The sequence below is a fragment of the Sinocyclocheilus rhinocerous genome, unplaced genomic scaffold (genome assembly GCF_001515625.1).
Source record: "Sinocyclocheilus rhinocerous isolate Xijiao unplaced genomic scaffold, SAMN03320098_v1.1 scaffold834, whole genome shotgun sequence".
Taxonomy (NCBI): domain Eukaryota; kingdom Metazoa; phylum Chordata; class Actinopteri; order Cypriniformes; family Cyprinidae; genus Sinocyclocheilus; species Sinocyclocheilus rhinocerous.
This window is the reverse complement of record NW_015645089.1, coordinates 1748311-1768416: the sequence shown is the minus strand read 5'-3', so window position 1 is coordinate 1768416 and position 20106 is coordinate 1748311. Positions and strand designations below refer to the sequence as shown.

Sequence of the window (20106 nt, the reverse complement as noted above, 5' to 3'; positions counted from 1 at the left end):
ATCTTACTGTTCAAAAACTGTTGACTGGTAGGTTATATAGATTACAGAAATGTTATATTATAATTACTGTATATATATATATATATATATATATATATACATACACACACACACAGTATATATACAGTAAATATATATATACACACAGTATATATGCTCATATCTGCTCACCAAGCCTGCATTTATTTGATCCAAAATACAGCAAAAGCAGTAATATTGTGAAATATTTTTACTATTTAAAATAACTGCTTTCTATTTGAATATATTTTAAAATGTAATTTATTTCTGTGATCAAAGCTGAATTTTCAGCATCATTACTCCAGTCTTCAGTGTCACATGATCCTTCAGAAATCATTCTAATATGCTGATTGGCTGCTCAAGAAACATTTATTATTATTATTATTATTATCAATATTTAAAACATTTGGGTACAGATATGACATCTATACAGATATAACACCTACATGAGGATATAGTGGATAATGTAGATTCTTCTGTAGTTGAGATATAGACGTGCCACACCAGTCCTCAAAGATGTGAAGATTCGCCATTCCTTTATACTGCGGCAAACATACAACACACACACACACACACAATTTTTTCACTTTCTAATAGTCTATATTATTAAAAGATATTTTATCCATCAGACTGCAAAAACAAGGAAAAACCATGTTAACATTGATGCACTTACTATGGAAGTCTATGGGGTAAGACACAACACTGGAATAAACATAAAAATATTGTAAAACAGTGTGATTGTCTGTATGTGCTACTGTCTAAATGTACTATTTACGTTCATTTACATATAACTGGAGTATCTTTCCCCATAGACTTCCATTGTAAGCACATTACTGTTTGTTTGTTGTAATCACTAACTTCATGTTATCCATAGTGCATAAATAATTTGGTAGCCCAAATATTCTTTTAAATCACCAACAAACATATAGAATGAACAAAAACGTACAGCTCATACAGTGACACCAGAGACACACAGAGTCTTGCTAAATTTAACAAGACGGCAAAACTCTTGCTGAAGATACACAGAAAGAGCCTTGGGCGACATACTCATGTGGATTAATACCATCATCTTTACAGCATATGCACATCAACAGATCATGCATACAGCCCTCTGAGTGACAGAAATATTACAAACTATTACAAAGTACCAAAAATACCATGGTGCTGGTTTTTTGAGCACATACCAAGGAAATACTATGTTTATTAAACATGTACCATGCTAATACCATATTTTTGGACACTATGATAATACCATCCATGTATGTTTCTATCATTGTGGCCGTATTATTACCTCCACCCTCCATGTCTGTTGAGTGTTTTTTGGTGTCCAGATGTCTTTATCATGTTTATCGTCAGAGATGTGATCTTCAGAGATGTGAGCCTATGACACACACATAAAACACACACAGAATTGTTGTTCATGCATCTGCTTTCCAGCAGCATTTTTGATTTTGCTTGTGTTGCAAAATCCACTCAGCAACTACCTAGACAACATTTTTGAGCATCATAGATGTGTTGACATTTTATTTTCTACTGTATGTAAATTGTATGCATGCATGGAATACTGGAATGACCTACTACATTTGACAGAATTTGCAGTATACAACCAGAAGATGTTGCATGGAATATCGTATCCCACAATGCTATGTACATAAAGGAACAGTTCACTCAAGTATTTAAATTTTCTGAAAGCTTACTCACCTTTAGATTATCCAAGATGTAGACGAGTTCGTTTCTTCATTGGAGCAGATTTAGAAAAATTTTGTATTACATCACTTGCTTCTATAGCTTCTCACATTAACACAGTGCTTGATCTGTGCATATTTCTCTCCTGATTCATACGAGATGACTTTTTCACTGGAGAAAGCAATAGTGTTCATAGAGGACTTATATTTTAGCCTGATGGTTTAAAGTTAAAAATGTCTTAATGGATTTGTTTTTTACAAACATGAAACTTTTCACTTCACATGATTGTTAACTGATGGACTGGAGTGGTGTGGATTATTATGATGTTTTTATCAGCTGTTTGGACTCTCATTCTGACGGCACCCATTCACTGCAGAGCATCCATTGGTGAGCAAGTGATGTAATGCTACATTTCTCCAAATCTGTTCTGATAAAGAAACAAACTCATTTACATCTTGGATGGCCTGAGGATGAGTACATTTTCAGCAAATTTTCATTTCTGGATTAATTATTCCTTTAACTTGACCCTTCTTTTTGAAATGAACCAGACAAAATATCAGCACGATAAATCTTTTTCTTGACACAATATATTTACCTCTGGCTGCTAAGAGTCATGGTTTTATACAAAACTGAATTTTAAAAAAATAATTTATTTTTTTACAATTATAACTGGTCTCCATAATTAAAACATGAAACACAATGAGTCAAAGTCTGAGTTTTTACCGCACGTCGAGCAGCAGCTTTTGCCCAGGCGATGCTTTCACTGCGGACGGTTACACCTGAAAGAGAAAAAGAGTAAATATTTAGTCAAGCTGCCAATTAATTAATTACACCTGACCGACCATGTGTGTGTGTGTTTGATCCAGGACAGTGACATTAGATTGCCATTGATGGGTTAGTATTTCTCTAGATAGACTGAAACTGACTCCATGTTCACATTCATCTTTAACAGGAGGGAAAGCATTAACTTACACACTGTCAATCACACTTTCAATGTTATCCTTAATTAGATTAAATCAAAAATATGTATTCCATATTACAGGTAATCACACAGAGCTTATGTCCAGCGTCCATGTTGATCCATCTATAAAATGCAATACAATTTACAGAGTTCCTGAAATGCAAAACAGGTCATTATCTTTTTTTTTCTGTGTCACAAACATGCTTCCTTAATCATTATTTAACTCCATACAAAACAGAACATAACTATTTCCTGGTGCTGATATTTCATACGAGCAATCTGTCCATGTACATTACATGCCTAGGCTAGGACATAGCACACTTACATTGTTTTTAATAAAGTCAATTATGATTACTACAGACTAACACTAATCCTAGTTCTAAATGGAAATCATTCTTATTGATCAATGTGTTTTATCACTGCAGCAGTTTTGGCAGATTTACAAAGCTTCTAAGGACAATTTTGTTTACTATGTATGGCTAAACACATGTACTGAGTGTACCATACAAGTATTATAAACACCTATTGTTTATGATGTTCCTAAATTTTAGCAACCAAAAATTCAAATAGTTTTGGAGGGCTGAAATCGTTGACTGAAAAAGTGACGTTTAATTAGTGCTACTCAAATCGCAATAAGCTTTATGCGGTTACTTTTAAAATGAAAAAAAAAAAATTATGTCAATTTTATCGCAAACTAACTACTGACAATAAATGTTGTTTTGATGCTCTATAATGTGGCATGACAGATCACTGTGGCCTTCTCAGGTCAAGCGGTATGTGTGAACCAATCATATCTTCGTATTTAGTACAAGTTAAAGCATGAAATAAACATGAGTGAACATAAGAAGTACAACTTAGGTTTTCTGTAAAATGAAAACTCAATGAAAAATTTATTTTGGTGCATCACTAACATAAAAGCTAATTCTAATGACTATAAACGAACAGTTTTAAGAATAAAAAAACATTATTTAGGATCCATTATACCTTGAGGACTTCCCAAGGGGACGTTTTGTAAGAACACACACAGCACAGATTGCTAATACAATAAAAAGAGACTCACGTTTCATCATTTGTACATCCGTGTATGGGTCTTGAATGCACATTTTCAAAAACCAGCAAAAGAGCAAAAACCAGTAGTTCAAGTTTCACTAAGGTTTCCAGTTATGAAGAATAAGAATTTATTTTGACAAACATCCTGCTCAAGAGGGGCAAAGTGTATGTTGCGAGCTCGTCAAATAGAAGATGCATGCACACAAAACACACATAAAAAACGTTATAGTTAATTTGCACATTAGGTCTCTGCAAACATTTACAGCAAATGTATAGACGCTCATCAGAAGGTGAAGAAAACACATACACTCCCTTGTGTGTGTGTGTGTGTGTGTGTGTGTGTGTACAGAGAAGTCCAAGTGTACTTAACCTTGCACATCGGTGCTATAGCAACAAGAAGTACAGGAAATGACGCCGCACCTTACAGAAGAAAGGGTCACCTGACCCCCAGCACCACTAAACACATACTGCAGGGAGGGCCGGGGTGGCCAGCTGTTATGGTCTGTGTCTTCAGGTGTATTTGCACACTGGGCGGTGTGTGAACTTTCCTTAGTGTTTGAGTGAGAACAAATGCGTTTAAAGAAGAGTCCCTTCTTTGCCTTTCTCCATTTTCCAAATCCTTTCTTTTACTGTCCTCCCGAGAGGTCGCTGGTATCCCCTGGAGGAATGACGAGTTTGTTTAAAAGAAAGTAGAAGCCCCCATGCCCAGTGCAGTATGGGAGAGAGTGCAAGAGAGGCATGCATTACTGTAGTCTCGTTCCATTTCTGCTTCATGCACCTGCTCTTAGATGATCCTCCACAAAAAATAACAAGGAAATTTCAGCATAATCTAAAAATCCAGGGTTGGTGCAAAAAAAAAAACAAGGGTCAAGGGTCAGTCACAAGGGTTCGTCACTTCACACTAACACCCCAGTGGGATTAAACCAACACACACAGACAAAATTTAGGTTAGGCCACATGGATGACTAACCACAGCCCTTGAAAATGAAAGCTGAATGCAGTAGCTTGCTTTCAACACTCAAAACAACTGAATTTGTAAAAACATTTGACGGTGCATCTTCTCCTGAAGATATTGTACTAATTTAGACATAAAACGCATTAAAATTAATTCCGTCTCTATTTAATCACCATCATGTTGTTTCAAACCTGTATGTATTTCTTTATTCTGTGGAACACAAAAGAAGATATTTTGAAGAATGTTGGGAACCAAAGTCCCATCAACTTCCATTGTGAGTAAATGGGACCCAAATCCACTTGGTCATCAACATTCTTAAAAATATCTTCTTTTGCGTTCCACAAAAGAAAGAAATGCATACAGGTTTGGAGCAACATGATGGTGAGTAAATATTGACAGAATTTTCATTTTTAGGTGAATGTTTGGCCACTATACGTATTTGGTCATTTCAGCTGATAACCACTTGTGTGACTGACCACAAATGTTAGCTTCAAAACGGAAACTCTACCAACAGCTTTGGCATAATCAATAAAAAAAATTTTTTTTGGTGCATTTTGAGTAAATACTGTTTGAAATTTTTCAAAATGTTTGTGTATATCTCATCTACAGCATTATTTGTGGAATTTAAAAAAAAACATTGCTGACTAGATATATTTTGCAGTGATCTCATAATTGCATTGTACGAAAGCCTGTTTCCACCACTGAATATTTTTTTTTTTAAAAACTCACAATCTGCAATTTTTTCACAACTATTATATCTCACGAATTAGACTTTTCTTCTCACAATTTTGTGGTGGAGACAAAAAACAAAATTGTGAGATTTTTACTTATCTCACTATTCTGACTTTTTTCTTACAATTCTTAGAAAAAAGTCAGAATTATGAGATATAAATTTAGAACTGCAAGTAGAACAGTCAGAATTGTGAGATTAAAATTCACAATTAACTTTTTAATTTTTTTTATTCCATAGTTTTCAGAGTTGGAGAAAAAAACTTAATGTGTTAACAGTTTAAACAATAGATTTACGTGATGACATTAAATAGAAGGAAAGGTTTGCGTTCATTCATATTGTGCATTGTGCATGTCCAGTTGATGTTATTAACCTCATAAATATTCAAATAACATTAACCCAGGATAAAAAAAAAAAGTACTGTGTAAATCAGAATGCAAAATATATGCAGGTTCACAAGAGGAATGGCATGCATGTGAATTCATGGCCAACGGACTCACAAGAGCGTGTCAATGCCATGTGCAGGTCAAACATTCCCCTCTGGATTTCTTTCAAAAATACAGGAGGAACAAGGAACTTCATGACACTCAAGCTTCCTCCTCAAAGCTCAACCGGACAGCTTTTGTTCTTAATCTGATTTCGCTCACATGGGCAGTGTGAGTTTACTATTCAAATGTAATTTTAGCAGGCTGATGTCCAGGTGCTGTGACATTGGTGCTGCTCCTCTGACCTGATACTGACCTCAAACAAGATGACAAACCCCTTCTGCAGGTCCGAGTTCACCTGACATCTCTCAGGTTTCCTCCATCACATAAGCTTCTCTTTGTGCAAACTTTGCAATTCAGGGCCAATGAGAAAACACGATTAAAACTGCTATAATTTTTAAGGTCCCTGAGCCAGCAGATAATAGAAAAGCAGAGGAGACATCGTGAGTCACTCTGGGAATGGGAAGGAAACAACCTGATTTTTAGCTGGGGTAAAGAAACTAGACTGGCAGGACAGAAACAACCAGCCTGATGTTCTTGTGTCTGCATGCACACTGACCATATCCGTGTTCACAGCAACACAATGTATTCTGTCATTGCATTAAATTGCATTGTCCTGTACTGTTTGCATGATGTATTGTACATCATATTGCATTGTGTGTGTAATAATAATGAAAGCAATTCACCATGACAAAGTCTTCTTAAACTAATAGTTCACCCAAATTATTACAAACATGCAGCTTTTCACTTCACAAGACGTTAACTGATGTACTGGAGTGGTGTGGATTATTGTGATGTTTTTATCAACTGTTTGGACTCTCATTCTGACGGCACCCATTCACTGAAGAGGATCCATTGGCGAGCCAGTGATGTAATGCTAAATGTTTTCAAATCTGTTCCGATAAAGAAACAAACTCATCTACATCTGGGATGGCCTGAGGGCGAGTACATTTTCAGGAAGTTTGTCATTTTTGAGTGAACTATTCACACCAAATACACAAAATAATGATCTTTAAAAAAGCATCATATGACCCCTTTAAGAGCAAACTTACAGTAAACTCCAAACTTCAGCTCCAGCTCCTCCCTCCCTGCCTTTCATAGAAGAATACTCATTGCCCATTCAAACTCTTGATACAACAGAATATCCAATAAACTGGAATGTAATTAGTATGGACTGCAAATAAACATTATAGATGTGGAATGTAGTGAGTAAAATCTGAAATGCAGTTAGAAATGGAATTTATTTAGAATGTAATTACAAGAAAGTCAAATGAAAACTCTAATTAGAAAACAGAATGGATATATCTACAAAAAATAGAATGTATTTTGGTAGTAGAATGGAATATTATAAGAAATAGGTAGCGTGTAAAACTGGAATCCTAGAAATTGGTTTAATTACCAGTAAACATAATAATTAATTTAGTGAAGTTTGTGGAATGTATGAAACTGCTAGAATGAAATAGAATAAGACAATAGAATGGAATGAATAATGTAATATTGATAATCTTCAATGAGGTTAAATTCATTAACGGTATTTAATGCATTGGGAATCACGAACAATACTTTTACAGCATTTAATATAATGTAATTAATTAATTAATATTAATACATTGTTCAAATTGTATAAATTAAAATCAGTTCATTTCAGCTGTAGGAAGTTGAAAAATTATTGTTGTAACATTAACAACCTAGAACTAGTTGTCCAAAATTTGTTAAAACATTTAAAAAAGATTCAATATTTTATTTGTTTACCTGCGTGTCATGTGACCATTAACCGACATCAGAAAAACGTAAACATGCAAAAACTTTAGGTCAAGATTTTAGGACAAATAGTTTCGGCTGACAGAAAGTTTGGGAATCCCTGAACTAGTTCAATAAATGCTGTCAAAATGTTGTTTTGTTGATACATAGTCTACTAACTTAGGTTAATAAATTGACCCTTATTGTAAAGCATCACCATAATTTGACTTGTTAACATTAGCATAACGAATGTATCAGCAAGCAGTAATGAAGTGACAGTGCATCAGATGTCACTCACCAGGGCTGCTCCACTCGTTCATGGCCATGAACTCCAGATAAGCCGCCAGTAACGCGACCATCAGCACCGCCCCAAACACAATATATCTGCCGTTGCGCTTGAATTTCCGCACCGGGAAGAAGTTGGGCATCATCTTTAAGTGCTTCAGGCTCCGTGTGGATCGCAGAAGTTGCAAACCGCTGTAAGAATCATCGACACACGCTTTCCCGGGTTCAAAGCCGGTGGAAAAACTCGATCTCGCGTCCCACTGGTTCACATTTCCTTCGCTGTGATTCAGCGTCCGCTAGAGTCCCTCAAACATCAGCGCGCACAGGTTGAGCAGGCCACGCCCCCTGCGTGACGTCGCTGCTCCTGAACAGGTACAACAGAGGTAAATAGGCCTGCTACTAGATATCGAGATATATATCCAAGCTATTTCATCTTCAGTCCGCTCCAAAGCTCTTAAGACGGTTTGCTGCCTTTTTCATTTGTTTAGCTAAAGAATGCTATGTATTTTGTCGAAATAGGCTATTTTTTATTTTGTGTCATTTAGGCTATTTATTATCAAATTCAAAGCTCTTAGTTAAGACAGTAAACTTTTGCTGCCCTTTTCTTTGTTTAGTTAAAGAATACGATGTACTTTGTCGAGATGTAATATTTTATTATTTTGTCATTTACTTATTATAATTGTTTTTTTTTAATTTTCTTATATATATATTTGGAAATAAAAAACAACATTTAAAATAAAATAAGAACATTTAAAAACAGCTATCCTTAAATTTAATAACATTACATGTTATTAACTCAGATATTCTCTTGTAAATTAAAAAGTAATGCGTTACTTTACTAGTTACTTGAAAAAAGTTATCTGATTACGTAACTCGCGTTACTTGTAATGCGTTACCCCCAACACTGATTAGCACAATATAAAAAGTTTTTAAATATTTAAATCGATATTTAATACATATTTTACAGAGAGAAAGCACAATATAAAAATCTAAATCAGGAAAGGACTTGTATTTATTTAATAAATAAATCAACATATCAATATTTTAGATACATCTTATTTTATCTATTTATTATCAATATTTAATATTTGCTTCTCTTTTTTTAAATGCTAATTCACAAGAAACTGGGATTGCCTCCTAAAAGTCCTTACAGGACAAAGTAATATGTTTGGATGTGTTGTGCAGCACTGCTGATCTGGATAAACCTGTATGACCTGCTACTGTTGCTGCAGGTTGTTTTGCATGCAGGTTTATTGTCTTCGGTGTCAGTGGCATTTCCAGTAGATGTGGGATGAGCTACACATTTGAATATGAGACATGAAAGAAAAAACAGAGATGTGCTTGGCAGATATATCACTGACAAACAAACATATCTGCCTGGGGACTTTACCGTCCCCAGTGATCATTGTGTTACCAAGTGACACACTGCAGGCAGACATGGGAAAAACTCAAGCTTTCAAAGCCAGTGACATAAAATCACCCTTGGTTAGAGAAGCTGTACATTTTCATTAATATAAAAATATAGGAGTTTGATTTAGGTTAATAGTACAACATTTTATTTAACCTTAAAATGCATGCTATATTTTTCATATAAAGTATATTTAAAACTGATACTCCTCAGTTAAGATATTTGTAATTGTAATCTAACCCTTCTCATATTTACTGGGCTATTTTTATGTAGTAAAAGGGAGTTTTTTTATACCCCTAGTTTACATATGTGAGTCAAAAAATTTTTCATTTTGCATGTTATCTGTATTTGTTTTAACATACAATGTTTACTATCATGACGTTGAGTAATAAAGTAAAAAGCTGTCATTTAGCAGATGCTTTTATCAATAGAGACGGACTCATTATAGTGAAAATCCCCTTGGAGCAACCTGAGGTTAGATGTCCTCTCCACACACACACACACACACACGCACACACACACACACACACACACACACACTCTTTGTTTTCCTTTTGATTGTGGTTTCCAGATTATGATAATCCTAAACCCAACCCTCACAGAAACCTTAGTGCATTTGAGATTTGAGAGTTTAGTATGTGATTTAAGCCATTTCCTTATGGGGACTGCTGGCTGATTGTTACAGTTGTAGGTGTTTTCAGGTTTTACTGGCTATTTGGTTTGATTTGGTCAATGTTGGCAAAACATGACTCAAACGAACTCGCTCAAAATTATCATTCAAATGTTTTAATCAACAAAACTAGTCTAACATGGATTAAATTTGTATCCTATACACAACTGCATCCTTGTATTCCTCCTAGAAAGGATAATTGCGGAGTCAAGAATAATCTAGAAACTAGATGTCATTCAGGTGGAGGTGTTGCACAGCACCAGCAGATGGCGCTGTGAACACGAATTTACAGGTTCCATGAAAATGCACTTTACTAAAAAAGCTTGTTGTGTAGCAATGCATTATTTCCGTTTTTCACTTTTTTTTAAATTTTTATTACTGCTTACAGTGGATATACATTATATTTATTCTTCTCACTATAGATGCACTCTAACACACCCTGCAGATGTTGTTATATATCACACATGCTTGGCATGTTTACACTTTTATAGAACCGTCAAGGCAAAGCCCCTGTTAAGTACAACTTGGCTAATACATTTTCTGATTTAGCAGTTGTGCAGTTATTTCTGCATTAGTCTTTTCCTTCTCAAATGCCAGCTGTTTGCATGATTATGGTAAGTTGGTGAATGTTTCATAGACAAACTTATCGAAACAAGTTGGCCTAATGCAGTGGTGCTCAACCTTTGAGTCCAAGGCTCCCCCCTACTGTCAAACACAGTATTTGAAGGGATATTACTGAAATTGTAATGACAAAGCTGCTCAGTTTCAAACTTCATGTACAGAAACTACGAGTGATAATATATTACAATAAACAATAATTAAATTACAGAAATTTCAGTAATGCTCTTCAGGGTTTACACTATTTTTCCCAGTCATTTGTGATTACAGGAATGTTTTTGAAATGATTTTTTACTCACTATTAGCAATTTTCAATCAATTTTTTTAACTTAAAATTGATTTAAATTATAAAAAGGTATATTTATTATAATAAAGTCCATCTTATTTTTCCAGGTGCCTAAGACCATGAGCACCATGGTTCTTAAATAAAAATGACAGTTAAGAAAACAGGAATAGGAAAGAAATTGAAAAAAGAATTTTTTTTTTTAAATTGTAAAAAAAAAAAGATCATTGGAGGTTTTACAAGAAAATACTATTTCAGTCATTTTACTTCGAAATTATTTTTATAATTGTAATTTGTGAAATTTGCTTTGTTTCTATCGTTTCTGTATTTTAGCTGACTGCAGTAGTACTGGTTCATCGAATGCATCTATTTCCTTTTATGGATTCCACTGGCTTATAATTTATCTTTGGAGAGATAGACACATTTTGTACTACTTTCACACTGTACTAAATGCTACAAATCAGACATTACAGCAGGAGGATTTTGAATTTGTTTTATTGTTCTAGTCAACATCAGAGGCGCATCGAGGACATGGGAACAGAATCTATCTGCATGTCTCGCTTTAACCCACACAAACCACACTACAGTACTACTGTCCTGCTTGAGCTCGGTCACAGAGCCTCTTCTGTCGTGACAATTCACCATCTGATTACAGTGTGCACGTGCGATCATGGAGAAATCATGGGGAATCTTGTCCACAAAAAGATGAAAATACAAGCGACAAAACCGCAAAACAAAAAGACAGACTGTAGGTCTAAGTTCAAGTTCTCGCCTTGCATTTTAAAATGGCCAACATCTCAGCCCTATATTGATGATAATCTGCGGTAGAACGAGCTCACCAAAAAGGCTGCGCACAGAAAACGAGTGAAGCAGAAACGAGACGATTCTTCACACCAAAAGTGCGTGGTTTCTCCTCTAAAATGCTTGTAAGACTTCAGCAGAGATTCACTATGGAAATGCTTCCAGTTGTGATACATTAGACATAGAGAATTTAACAGTGAAAAGATGTTCTTATTAAAGGAAATAAACAAATCAAATGATTACAAATCAAAGAAATCAAAACAGTCTTTTTGCCCTGGCAATCATTTCCATGCACTTTACGTAAAGTTTAGTGACAGGACAGATAAGCGCTTTATTGTACAGCAGTGCGACTCAAGAGTTTCTAAGGATGGTTTTGGTTTTGCGGCCGACGCGAGAGGCTGCAGTACAGGCTACAGACTGAGAACAAGTCTGCTTTATTTCCACCATCTCTCAGAGAGAACACGGCCAGGCCGACTAGCTGCCTTACAGTATCGCACACACAAACATTCATACACTTGTGCAATCATATGCGAGTGCACACCAGGCCACAAGGGTCTGGCCACAGTACAAAAGCAAACCACTTGCTATATTAGATTAGAAACCAAAGTAAGTACGCGTCCTCACTCGCACAGACACAGTCGCTTCAGTGGGACAGATATTATAGAAGGTACAAAAAAAAAAAAACATAACACAAAAGACAGTAAATAATACAAACGCGCACACAAGCATGCTATTATGCTGCGGTTTGTTCCTGGGCTCCGTTTTCATCTAATTCCATTGCACTACCGTTCTGTTTCTTTTCCTGCTCCTTTTCTTGCTCCGCCTCCTTCTAGAAAATAAAAACACACACACACACACAAAAAAAACCCCAACAACATTAGATAGAAGACAACAGATATCTGGCGGGTAAATCTTTTGTGCAGTGACTAAGAGCTAGACACTTACTTTGGCGTCTCTCTCTGCAAACTTCTGGAACATGTTGGCGTAGAGGCGTTTGTCCTTCTCGTGTTGCTCTTTGATATGTTTCTGGCAGAGCGCGATCTGGCTCTTCGCAGCCTTATTGGCTGGATACAATTGAGTGACGCGCTGGAAGTCTGCTCTCGCCCTGTCAAACTCCTTCATGACAACCAGTGCCTCTCCTCGCCTAAACAAAGCCTTCTCGTTATTTGCGTCCAGCTCCAGTGCCTTTACACACAAAAAATACAGAAAACAAAAAGAAACCAGGAGAAATTTGGCAGAATGCAATGAAGGTCTCTTTTTAATATGACCAGCAAATTAGGATTCAAGAGTGAATATCAATGAAGAGAAACTCTAACTGCATTATTTTTTGCTTTTTAACTTGATAATGATGAAAAAATACACACAAGCATTAGAAAAAAAGTAAACTAAAATTAGAAATGTAACTAAAACAGAATATATTCAGTTTAAAAAAAGTACTTAAATGAAAAATGAACAACCACAAAAAAAAAAAAAAAAATTGGAATAAAAAGCCAAATAGAAATCTTAAAACATACTTTTGCAGCTCTTCAATATGACTGTGTAAGCATGACCATGCATAAGCATCAAAAATGTTGTTCATTTCCTACCTTGTCACAGTTCTCGAGGGCAGGGTTTGGTTCCTGCAGCTTTAGGCAGCACATAGCTAGGTTGAGATGAGCAGCCAATCGCAACGCTTTGGCTTTCTCTTCATCCTCCGGCTGCAAGTTGGACTCATGCTCCAACCAGGACACAATGCGTTTGTACTGTATAACTGCCTGCTTGTATTTCCCCTCCTGTGCACACAAAACACACTCTGATTCTTAAAACAGTGTACTATTAGATTACAATGGGATGTATGAATACACATCAGTGTGCATGACATTTCCTCTAACCTTAAAATACTGAGTTCCTTTCTCTTTGACGATGGCACTCTGTTCTAGTTTCTCAGTCGTGTTCATCTCCCAGGATTCTTTGGCCTGTGTGAGAGAACACAGCATCTTGGACTCATATCTGCTCATGACAATGACTGTGTACAGACATTACTGCCTAAATTACCACTTACAGGCTGTAATTAATCTTAAAGCATGATTGTTTTTTTTGTTTTTTTTACATTAATTAGCAAACACATTATTGTGTTATATTACATACAGAAGTTCCCTAAAATATAAACCTCAATAACATAATATCCCATATACTGGCTTTTTCCTGAGTAATGCAGGAGTGAATTCTGCTGTGCACTGCTTTTATTTAGGAGGAAACACTGACCTTCTCAAATGTTTTCAGTTTGATTTTATACTGCAACGTAGCATTAGGTGGAATGTTGAATTTGTCGCTGCCATCAGTTCCAAAGCCATACCTGAGATTGATGCACACACATAAATAAATGAACAAAAACATGGACATCAACAGATACTGAGTGCAGGTGTAGGAAACGTGTGTTTACTTTGGTTTGATGGTGAAGAGCGCCTCTTCCCCCTGCTCCATAGCCTGCAGGGCTTTCTCCACGCCTGGAGGCAGAGCCAAACTCGGTCCATCTCCCACCTCAAACTTCAGCTCACGCTCATCGAAAACACGCTCCTCGTGACGGCCCTCCAACCACACTACCCCAAAGAAATAGAACGATTAACTACTGCAAAGCGTGCACTAAGATTGAACGATTGAAGGAATAGTTCACTGGAGAAAGCAATTTTTGGGTCAACTATTTCTTTAAATTAGATTCGCTTCTGATAACATTTGCTTTACTCATTCGGTGGACCCTTGCAGACTGACATAGATGAATTGCTCTTCATTTATTGATTGTTGTAGGAATAAGAAGAGTGGTTTACCTTCCACAGATGCACTATCATTAGGCTTTGTGTAACCCTCCCCCTTAGTGATGATCCTGCGAATAATTCCACCATCTTCTTCATCTGTGATGTCCTCCCCATGAAACTCAAACAACTCCACCTGCCAGACAAACAAATGGGCACGTCAATACACAAACTCCTGACAATTTTGTAGTTATACAATTCAATATTCTGAATATCCTGTTTGCATGCATCTGGACCTCACCTGGAACACAAGTGTAGCGTTGGGTGGGATTTTGGGTGGGCTGCCAGCAGCTCCATAGGCATACTCAGGTTTGCAAATCAATTGGCAGATCTCGCCAATCTTCATCGTGGCCACACCGATGTCCCATGCTTTGATCACCTGACCTGTGAGAAAGCGAAAATAATGGTTTCAAATGGTTGACTTGCATGCTAGACAATTTTTATCTATTCTGAATTTTCTAACTGCATCATGCCCTGCAATTCCCACAATGTGCATGGTTAAGTTCAAGATGGTTTAAAGTTGGCATGAAATAGAAATGAACCGTATTTTCTAAATGTATACAGTGAACAATTTGTGCATGCATTTTTTGACCTCATAATTTTTAATCAATATGTCAATGTTCCAGTGAAATGACTGACTTCTCCAATCATTTGGTGTTCTTAAACCCCAGCCCTTCCTTACAATCAACTGCAAGCTCACATTCAGATCTGCCTCCATCCAATCAACAACCGATGCAAGAACCAAATCCTTGCCAAACCCATCTTCATAATTTTTAATCAATATGTCAATGTTCCAGTGAAATGACTGACTTCTCCAATCATTTGGTGTTCTTAAACCCCAGCCCTTCCTTACAATCAACTGCAAGCTCACATTCAGATCTGCCTCCATCCAATCAACAACCGATGCAAGAACCAAATCCTTGCCAAACCCATCTTTTTTGATTTTTTTGTTTGAGTCAAATGTACAACACAATATGAAAGACATATTTTGTAAGCCAAAGCCCATAAACGAGTTAGCATTTTAGAACATCCGGTTCCATCATCCCGAAATCAATGGGTTTTTTTTAATGGATTTTTGGTTAAATGCTTAAAATACAGTCTGTGGTTAACACAGATATTTTGACGTTTTATTATATGGCATAAAATGTATCAGTATTACCCCCTTGTGATTTTTATAAAGCTTTTACTTGTCTTAAAATTGGACTACAGAGGTTGTTGGGGACGGTCTCATCATTTTTATAATCGCGCTTTTGCAAACTATTCTAGCTCAAACTGTGATGTAGTTTGTATTAGAATGTATTTCTGTGTCAGTGTGTATTTATAGCCTATGTTTAGCTTTTTACTTCTGCCGAATGTATTTAGGGTTCAAAATTCTTAAGATCACTGTGCTTATTTTCCACAATAATCCAAAAGCCAATGTAAAAATCCAATTGGGTTTCCATTAAGGGAACCAGGGTGATGATAACTTCCAGGTTAGCCTACAAAATTACGTCATCATTAAAAATGATCTGTCACTACTTGCACTAAGTCGCTACTTTAACTTATCATAACAGGTGTTATTTCCATATAAATTACAGCGTCAACAACCTGTTTAAATGTCAGAGAGGGTAGATAAACATTCAATCCACTTCACTCTCACAACACCCACCTTTGCCCAGCTCAAAGGAGAACTTCTCTCCTCGATCACGGCTGGAGTCAAACTGCGTGCCATCAAACAGCGTTCCATCATAGTGTACGAATACTTTATCACCGGTCATAGGCAACTCAGTGCCTGTACCCTCCTTCTTGACCATCTGTAGAAGAGAGAAAGAGATTAATCGTCAATCTGTAGGCCGCTCTGCATTACACCTGTGATCTGTCAATCTTCAAAGACTGCAGACAGAAAAATGTTCATGCCTGATGCTTACATTTATGATACATTACTTAAAAACAACAAATAGGCCTATATTTAAACTGTGTGTATATAGTAAATTACTTTGAAATTGCATAGGTGTGCCTTATTGCACATTATAATTACAGCTCACTCGGATTAATATTGCTCAAATGCATTACATTGAAAGTCTTCAATTATCCCAAACAAGTAATTCCTGTCTGAATCACTTTCTATCTGAAAACACCAACCTGAAAGTTACCAGAAACTACATGATGACCTGCATGTGCATACTCTCTAAACTGCCACTCATTTAATTACATAAACGTGGCACTTGTATATACATACAAAAAGGATGACATTTTAATGTTTACTTGACATTACACGTGGTTAATCTGCACAAATAAAAATGCAACATTGCAACACACTTAAAAGTAAAGTTCACTTAAAAATAAGATTTCTGTCAACATTTATTCGCCCTCATGTTGTTCCAAACATAAAATACTTTATTTGTTTGTCTCTGGAACACAAAAAGAAATTTTAGACATAATGACAATATCAGTCACCATTCGCTTTCGTTGTATAAGACAAGATGAAAGGCAATGAAAGTGAATGGAGACCGAAGCTAAGAACCGCAAATGTTTTGCCTACCATCTCATTCTGTGTTGCACATAGAAAATTAAGTCAAATAAGTTTGGTTGGACATTCGAATAAGTAAATTATGATAAAATGGTCATTTTGGTGGGTGAACTGTCCCTTTAAGCTCAACAAGCTGGTTAGAAAGATCTAGCAATGCTGCAAAATTAGCAACAGGCTGTGTTAGCAATGTTTAAACAAATGAGATGCATTTATTCACATTTTAGTGCATACAGCTGCAGTAAAGTGAGCCAACAGAGAGAAATATTGTCTCTAACATGCATTCAGTCAGTCACACCTCCTTCATGGAGTCAATGCGGCTCATTGCACTGCAGTATTTACCTTTAAAACACCTCCATCTTTCTTCGGGGTGATGTCTTCACCCTCGATGGGGATGCTACAGCCTTCATTCACCACCTCTTCTGCAGTCATTTTTGATTTAATATAAATATTTCCTTCGAAACAGCCCAGAAAAATAGATCCACTCTCCTCACAGAGTGTCTCTCCGAGATATTTCCTTTACAGAAATCACTGGAGACTCGACGTCTGCAGGGCTAAATGGGATTAATATCGCTATTAGGAATGGATTTTGTGATCCACAGCTTGCATTTGACGGTTCGTGCTTGTTAAATGTAGTTTTTGAGTCCGCAGACGAGCTGTGCGAGGCGTTTATATAACGTTCGGCCCGCCGCTGGAAACTGACGCGACTCAGCGAACTTTCCAGAGCTGAGCGAGAGGACGGTGATGGTAGCGTCTAGAACTGACTGCAACCTTAGGCACCGTCACTAAACTCTTAACCACAGTCAAAAACGAAAAAAATGGGTAGACATGTTTTTCTAGTCAGATTACACATTTTTTTAAATCGTTATTCATGCCAAACAACGTACATGAACTTTTAACAAGAATAGAACAACAACTACAAATATATACAAGTAAACAAGACATATATAATAAAAGCAGTAACAATAAAATAAAAACCAAAAGCTAGAGAAAAGAAACATTTATATAAGGTTAAATATTGAAAGTTATTTTTGACTTTTCAAAGATTCTGTTTTTTTTTAATGGCCATCAAAAACAAAGCATAGGAATTATAATCTATACCAGACAAACTGACAGTAAAGGATTCTTATTTATCAGTGTTTAAAGAGAGCATGTATATGTAACAGGGTGCTGAATGAGTTCGGGACTACGCTTCCCATAAGTCCGTGGGGTAGCGTAATTCTGCATGTGCTATAAAGCACAGTAGAATAGCGTTCTCTCATCTCATTCATCCATTGATGTTACAAACAAGCGTGCGGTAAGATCAGGTAATTTGTGCTCAACTGTGTTTTAATAGTGATTTTTTTTGATGAATTTATTTAAATCACGAGAGCTGTTTCTGTTTAAGCAAAGACATTGATGTCAAGTTGTTTTATGCTGCACATGTTTAGAATAATTTGTGTGTTGTTAGGTAATCTTCATTTAATTAAATGTGTAATGAATTTAGGTAAATGGGTGCAGAGCCAGTGGTGGTTTTGTAGGCAAACATTAATGCCTTGAATTTAATTTATTATGAGGAAGGTAGTAAACTACATGGGGTAAAAAAGCGGTTTTATTTTGTTGTTGTGTTTCAGAACCCCGCTTGTATTACTGGTGATTGGCCCGGCAACACAGTCTTCAGAATTAATGAATGATGTGTGAGTGAATTATGTTCAGAGGTAATAAGAATCATTAAGTGTTTTCTCATGAATATTTATGAAGATGGTGGTTTTCATAAAGGTTTGTTTTATAGGTCTCTTAAAGGAGAACCATCCGGTTGGTTTTAAATTCCTCTTTCTTAGATCCAGTTATTTTAAAGGTATTTGATTGGATTAAAGAATTTATTAATGAAAATGCTCAATTCAAGGTACTTACAATAAGCTTTTGTGTTGCAGGACTAGCACGATTATTGTTATTATATTTTTATTGTGGTAATCTGGTGATCCGTATTTCCTTTCGAGTGCTGTGACTGCTGTGCTGCATTGGGGTTTGAATTTCAATTAGTGGTTGTATATTTTCACACTGATAGTTGTGCCCTGTGGTGTGTCAAATGTTTTATTCATTTTCCTTGTTTTCCTTGAATGAGGTCAGTCTTAGTGTTTTGGATATTTATTATTTTGTGAAAGTTGGTATCTGTGAACTGTAATAAAACTGCTTGTACAAGCGATAAAGCTTTCTCTACAGTTTGTGGCCAGTTATTAGCCCTCCCTGATTTGGTGGGATATATGAATCAGAATCAGAATGAGCTTTATTGCCAGGTATGTTTACACATACGAGGAATTTGTTTTAGTGACCGAAGCTCCACAGTGCGACAGAATGACCGTGACAAGACAGGACACAGATAATAAAAAGAATAATATAAAAATAGACAATGTGCAAAAACACAATATAATATAGACAATTTTGTATGTACAGGTATGATACTTGCAAATTTGAAATGTAAATAAGTATGTGTTAAATAAATGTATACTAGTGTTGTGTGTTCCACGATTATTTATATATATAAATTTTTTCCTAATTCTTCTGCTGTGCAAATACATCTTTACAATTTTACATTTTAACCAAAATTGCAGTTTGTATGCTTTTTGTTTATAGTTGGAATCTCTGTATGTCAGTACTGCCAACTTAAAAATAGCTAGGGGTGTGAATCTTCACTGGTTTCACGATTCAGTTTAATTACGATTATCATTATCAACTCAATATCATGATGCGTCACATTCTCAGTTCTCAATATTACTGCACATGGCTACATTTTCATATAAATTTTATATCAAATTTAATTTGTGCAAAATGTAATACATTTTTTATTATATAATATAAACAGACTACTTTTAAAAACTTTTTATATAAGTATCCGAAAGTTTACAGACAATAGGCTAGTTATGGGGTTTTCTTTTTTCCTCCGCATTATTGCCATTTGATTATTATCGATGAGATCATTAATCTCAGTGGCAGCTTTAACGGGCTGCATTTACACTAATGCACAGATCTATTTCGATATCAGATGTTCTGTCCTGCTCTGAAAACATAACTGACTGTATTTACATCAATTTCATATAAAAGTATTCGGAGATGCAAGTGCATTTAACCGCAGCCGCGATCG

General features: G+C 35.9%; 2 protein-coding genes and 1 long non-coding RNA gene across 3 annotated transcripts in view; 1 reads left to right on the top strand and 2 right to left on the bottom strand.

Annotated features, from left to right (window-relative positions):
- Nucleotides 1-8256, bottom strand: part of LOC107705801 (beta-1,4-N-acetylgalactosaminyltransferase 3-like) — a 24204-nt gene extending 15948 nt beyond the window's left edge. Inside the window, exons 1-4 of the mRNA XM_016509258.1 lie at nt 7924-8256; nt 2428-2483; nt 1310-1399; nt 465-560 (exon numbers count right to left, since the gene is read on the bottom strand). Of these exons, the coding sequence (XP_016364744.1) occupies nt 465-560; nt 1310-1399; nt 2428-2483; nt 7924-8056 (375 nt within the window). The 5' untranslated portion in view covers nt 8057-8256. The remainder of the gene's footprint in view (nt 1-464; nt 561-1309; nt 1400-2427; nt 2484-7923) is intronic.
- Nucleotides 8257-11373: 3117 nt separating this feature from the next.
- On the bottom strand, nt 11374-17756 carry LOC107705800 (peptidyl-prolyl cis-trans isomerase FKBP4-like). The gene is made up of 10 exons (XM_016509257.1): nt 17328-17756; nt 16128-16272; nt 14721-14863; nt 14495-14615; nt 14113-14269; nt 13935-14025; nt 13562-13645; nt 13277-13462; nt 12636-12875; nt 11374-12519 (listed from the first exon to the last, which is right to left on the bottom strand). Exons 1-10 carry the CDS (start codon nt 17415-17417, stop codon nt 12424-12426), a joined length of 1353 nt encoding a protein of 450 aa, XP_016364743.1. The 5' UTR covers nt 17418-17756; the 3' UTR covers nt 11374-12423.
- Nucleotides 17757-18260: 504 nt separating this feature from the next.
- LOC107705781 (uncharacterized) lies at nt 18261-18909 on the top strand. Its single transcript, XR_001636099.1, has 4 exons — nt 18261-18292; nt 18599-18682; nt 18757-18822; nt 18899-18909. It is a non-coding gene; the product is annotated as an uncharacterized LOC107705781 (long non-coding RNA).
- The last annotated feature ends 1197 nt before the right edge of the window (nt 18910-20106 follow it).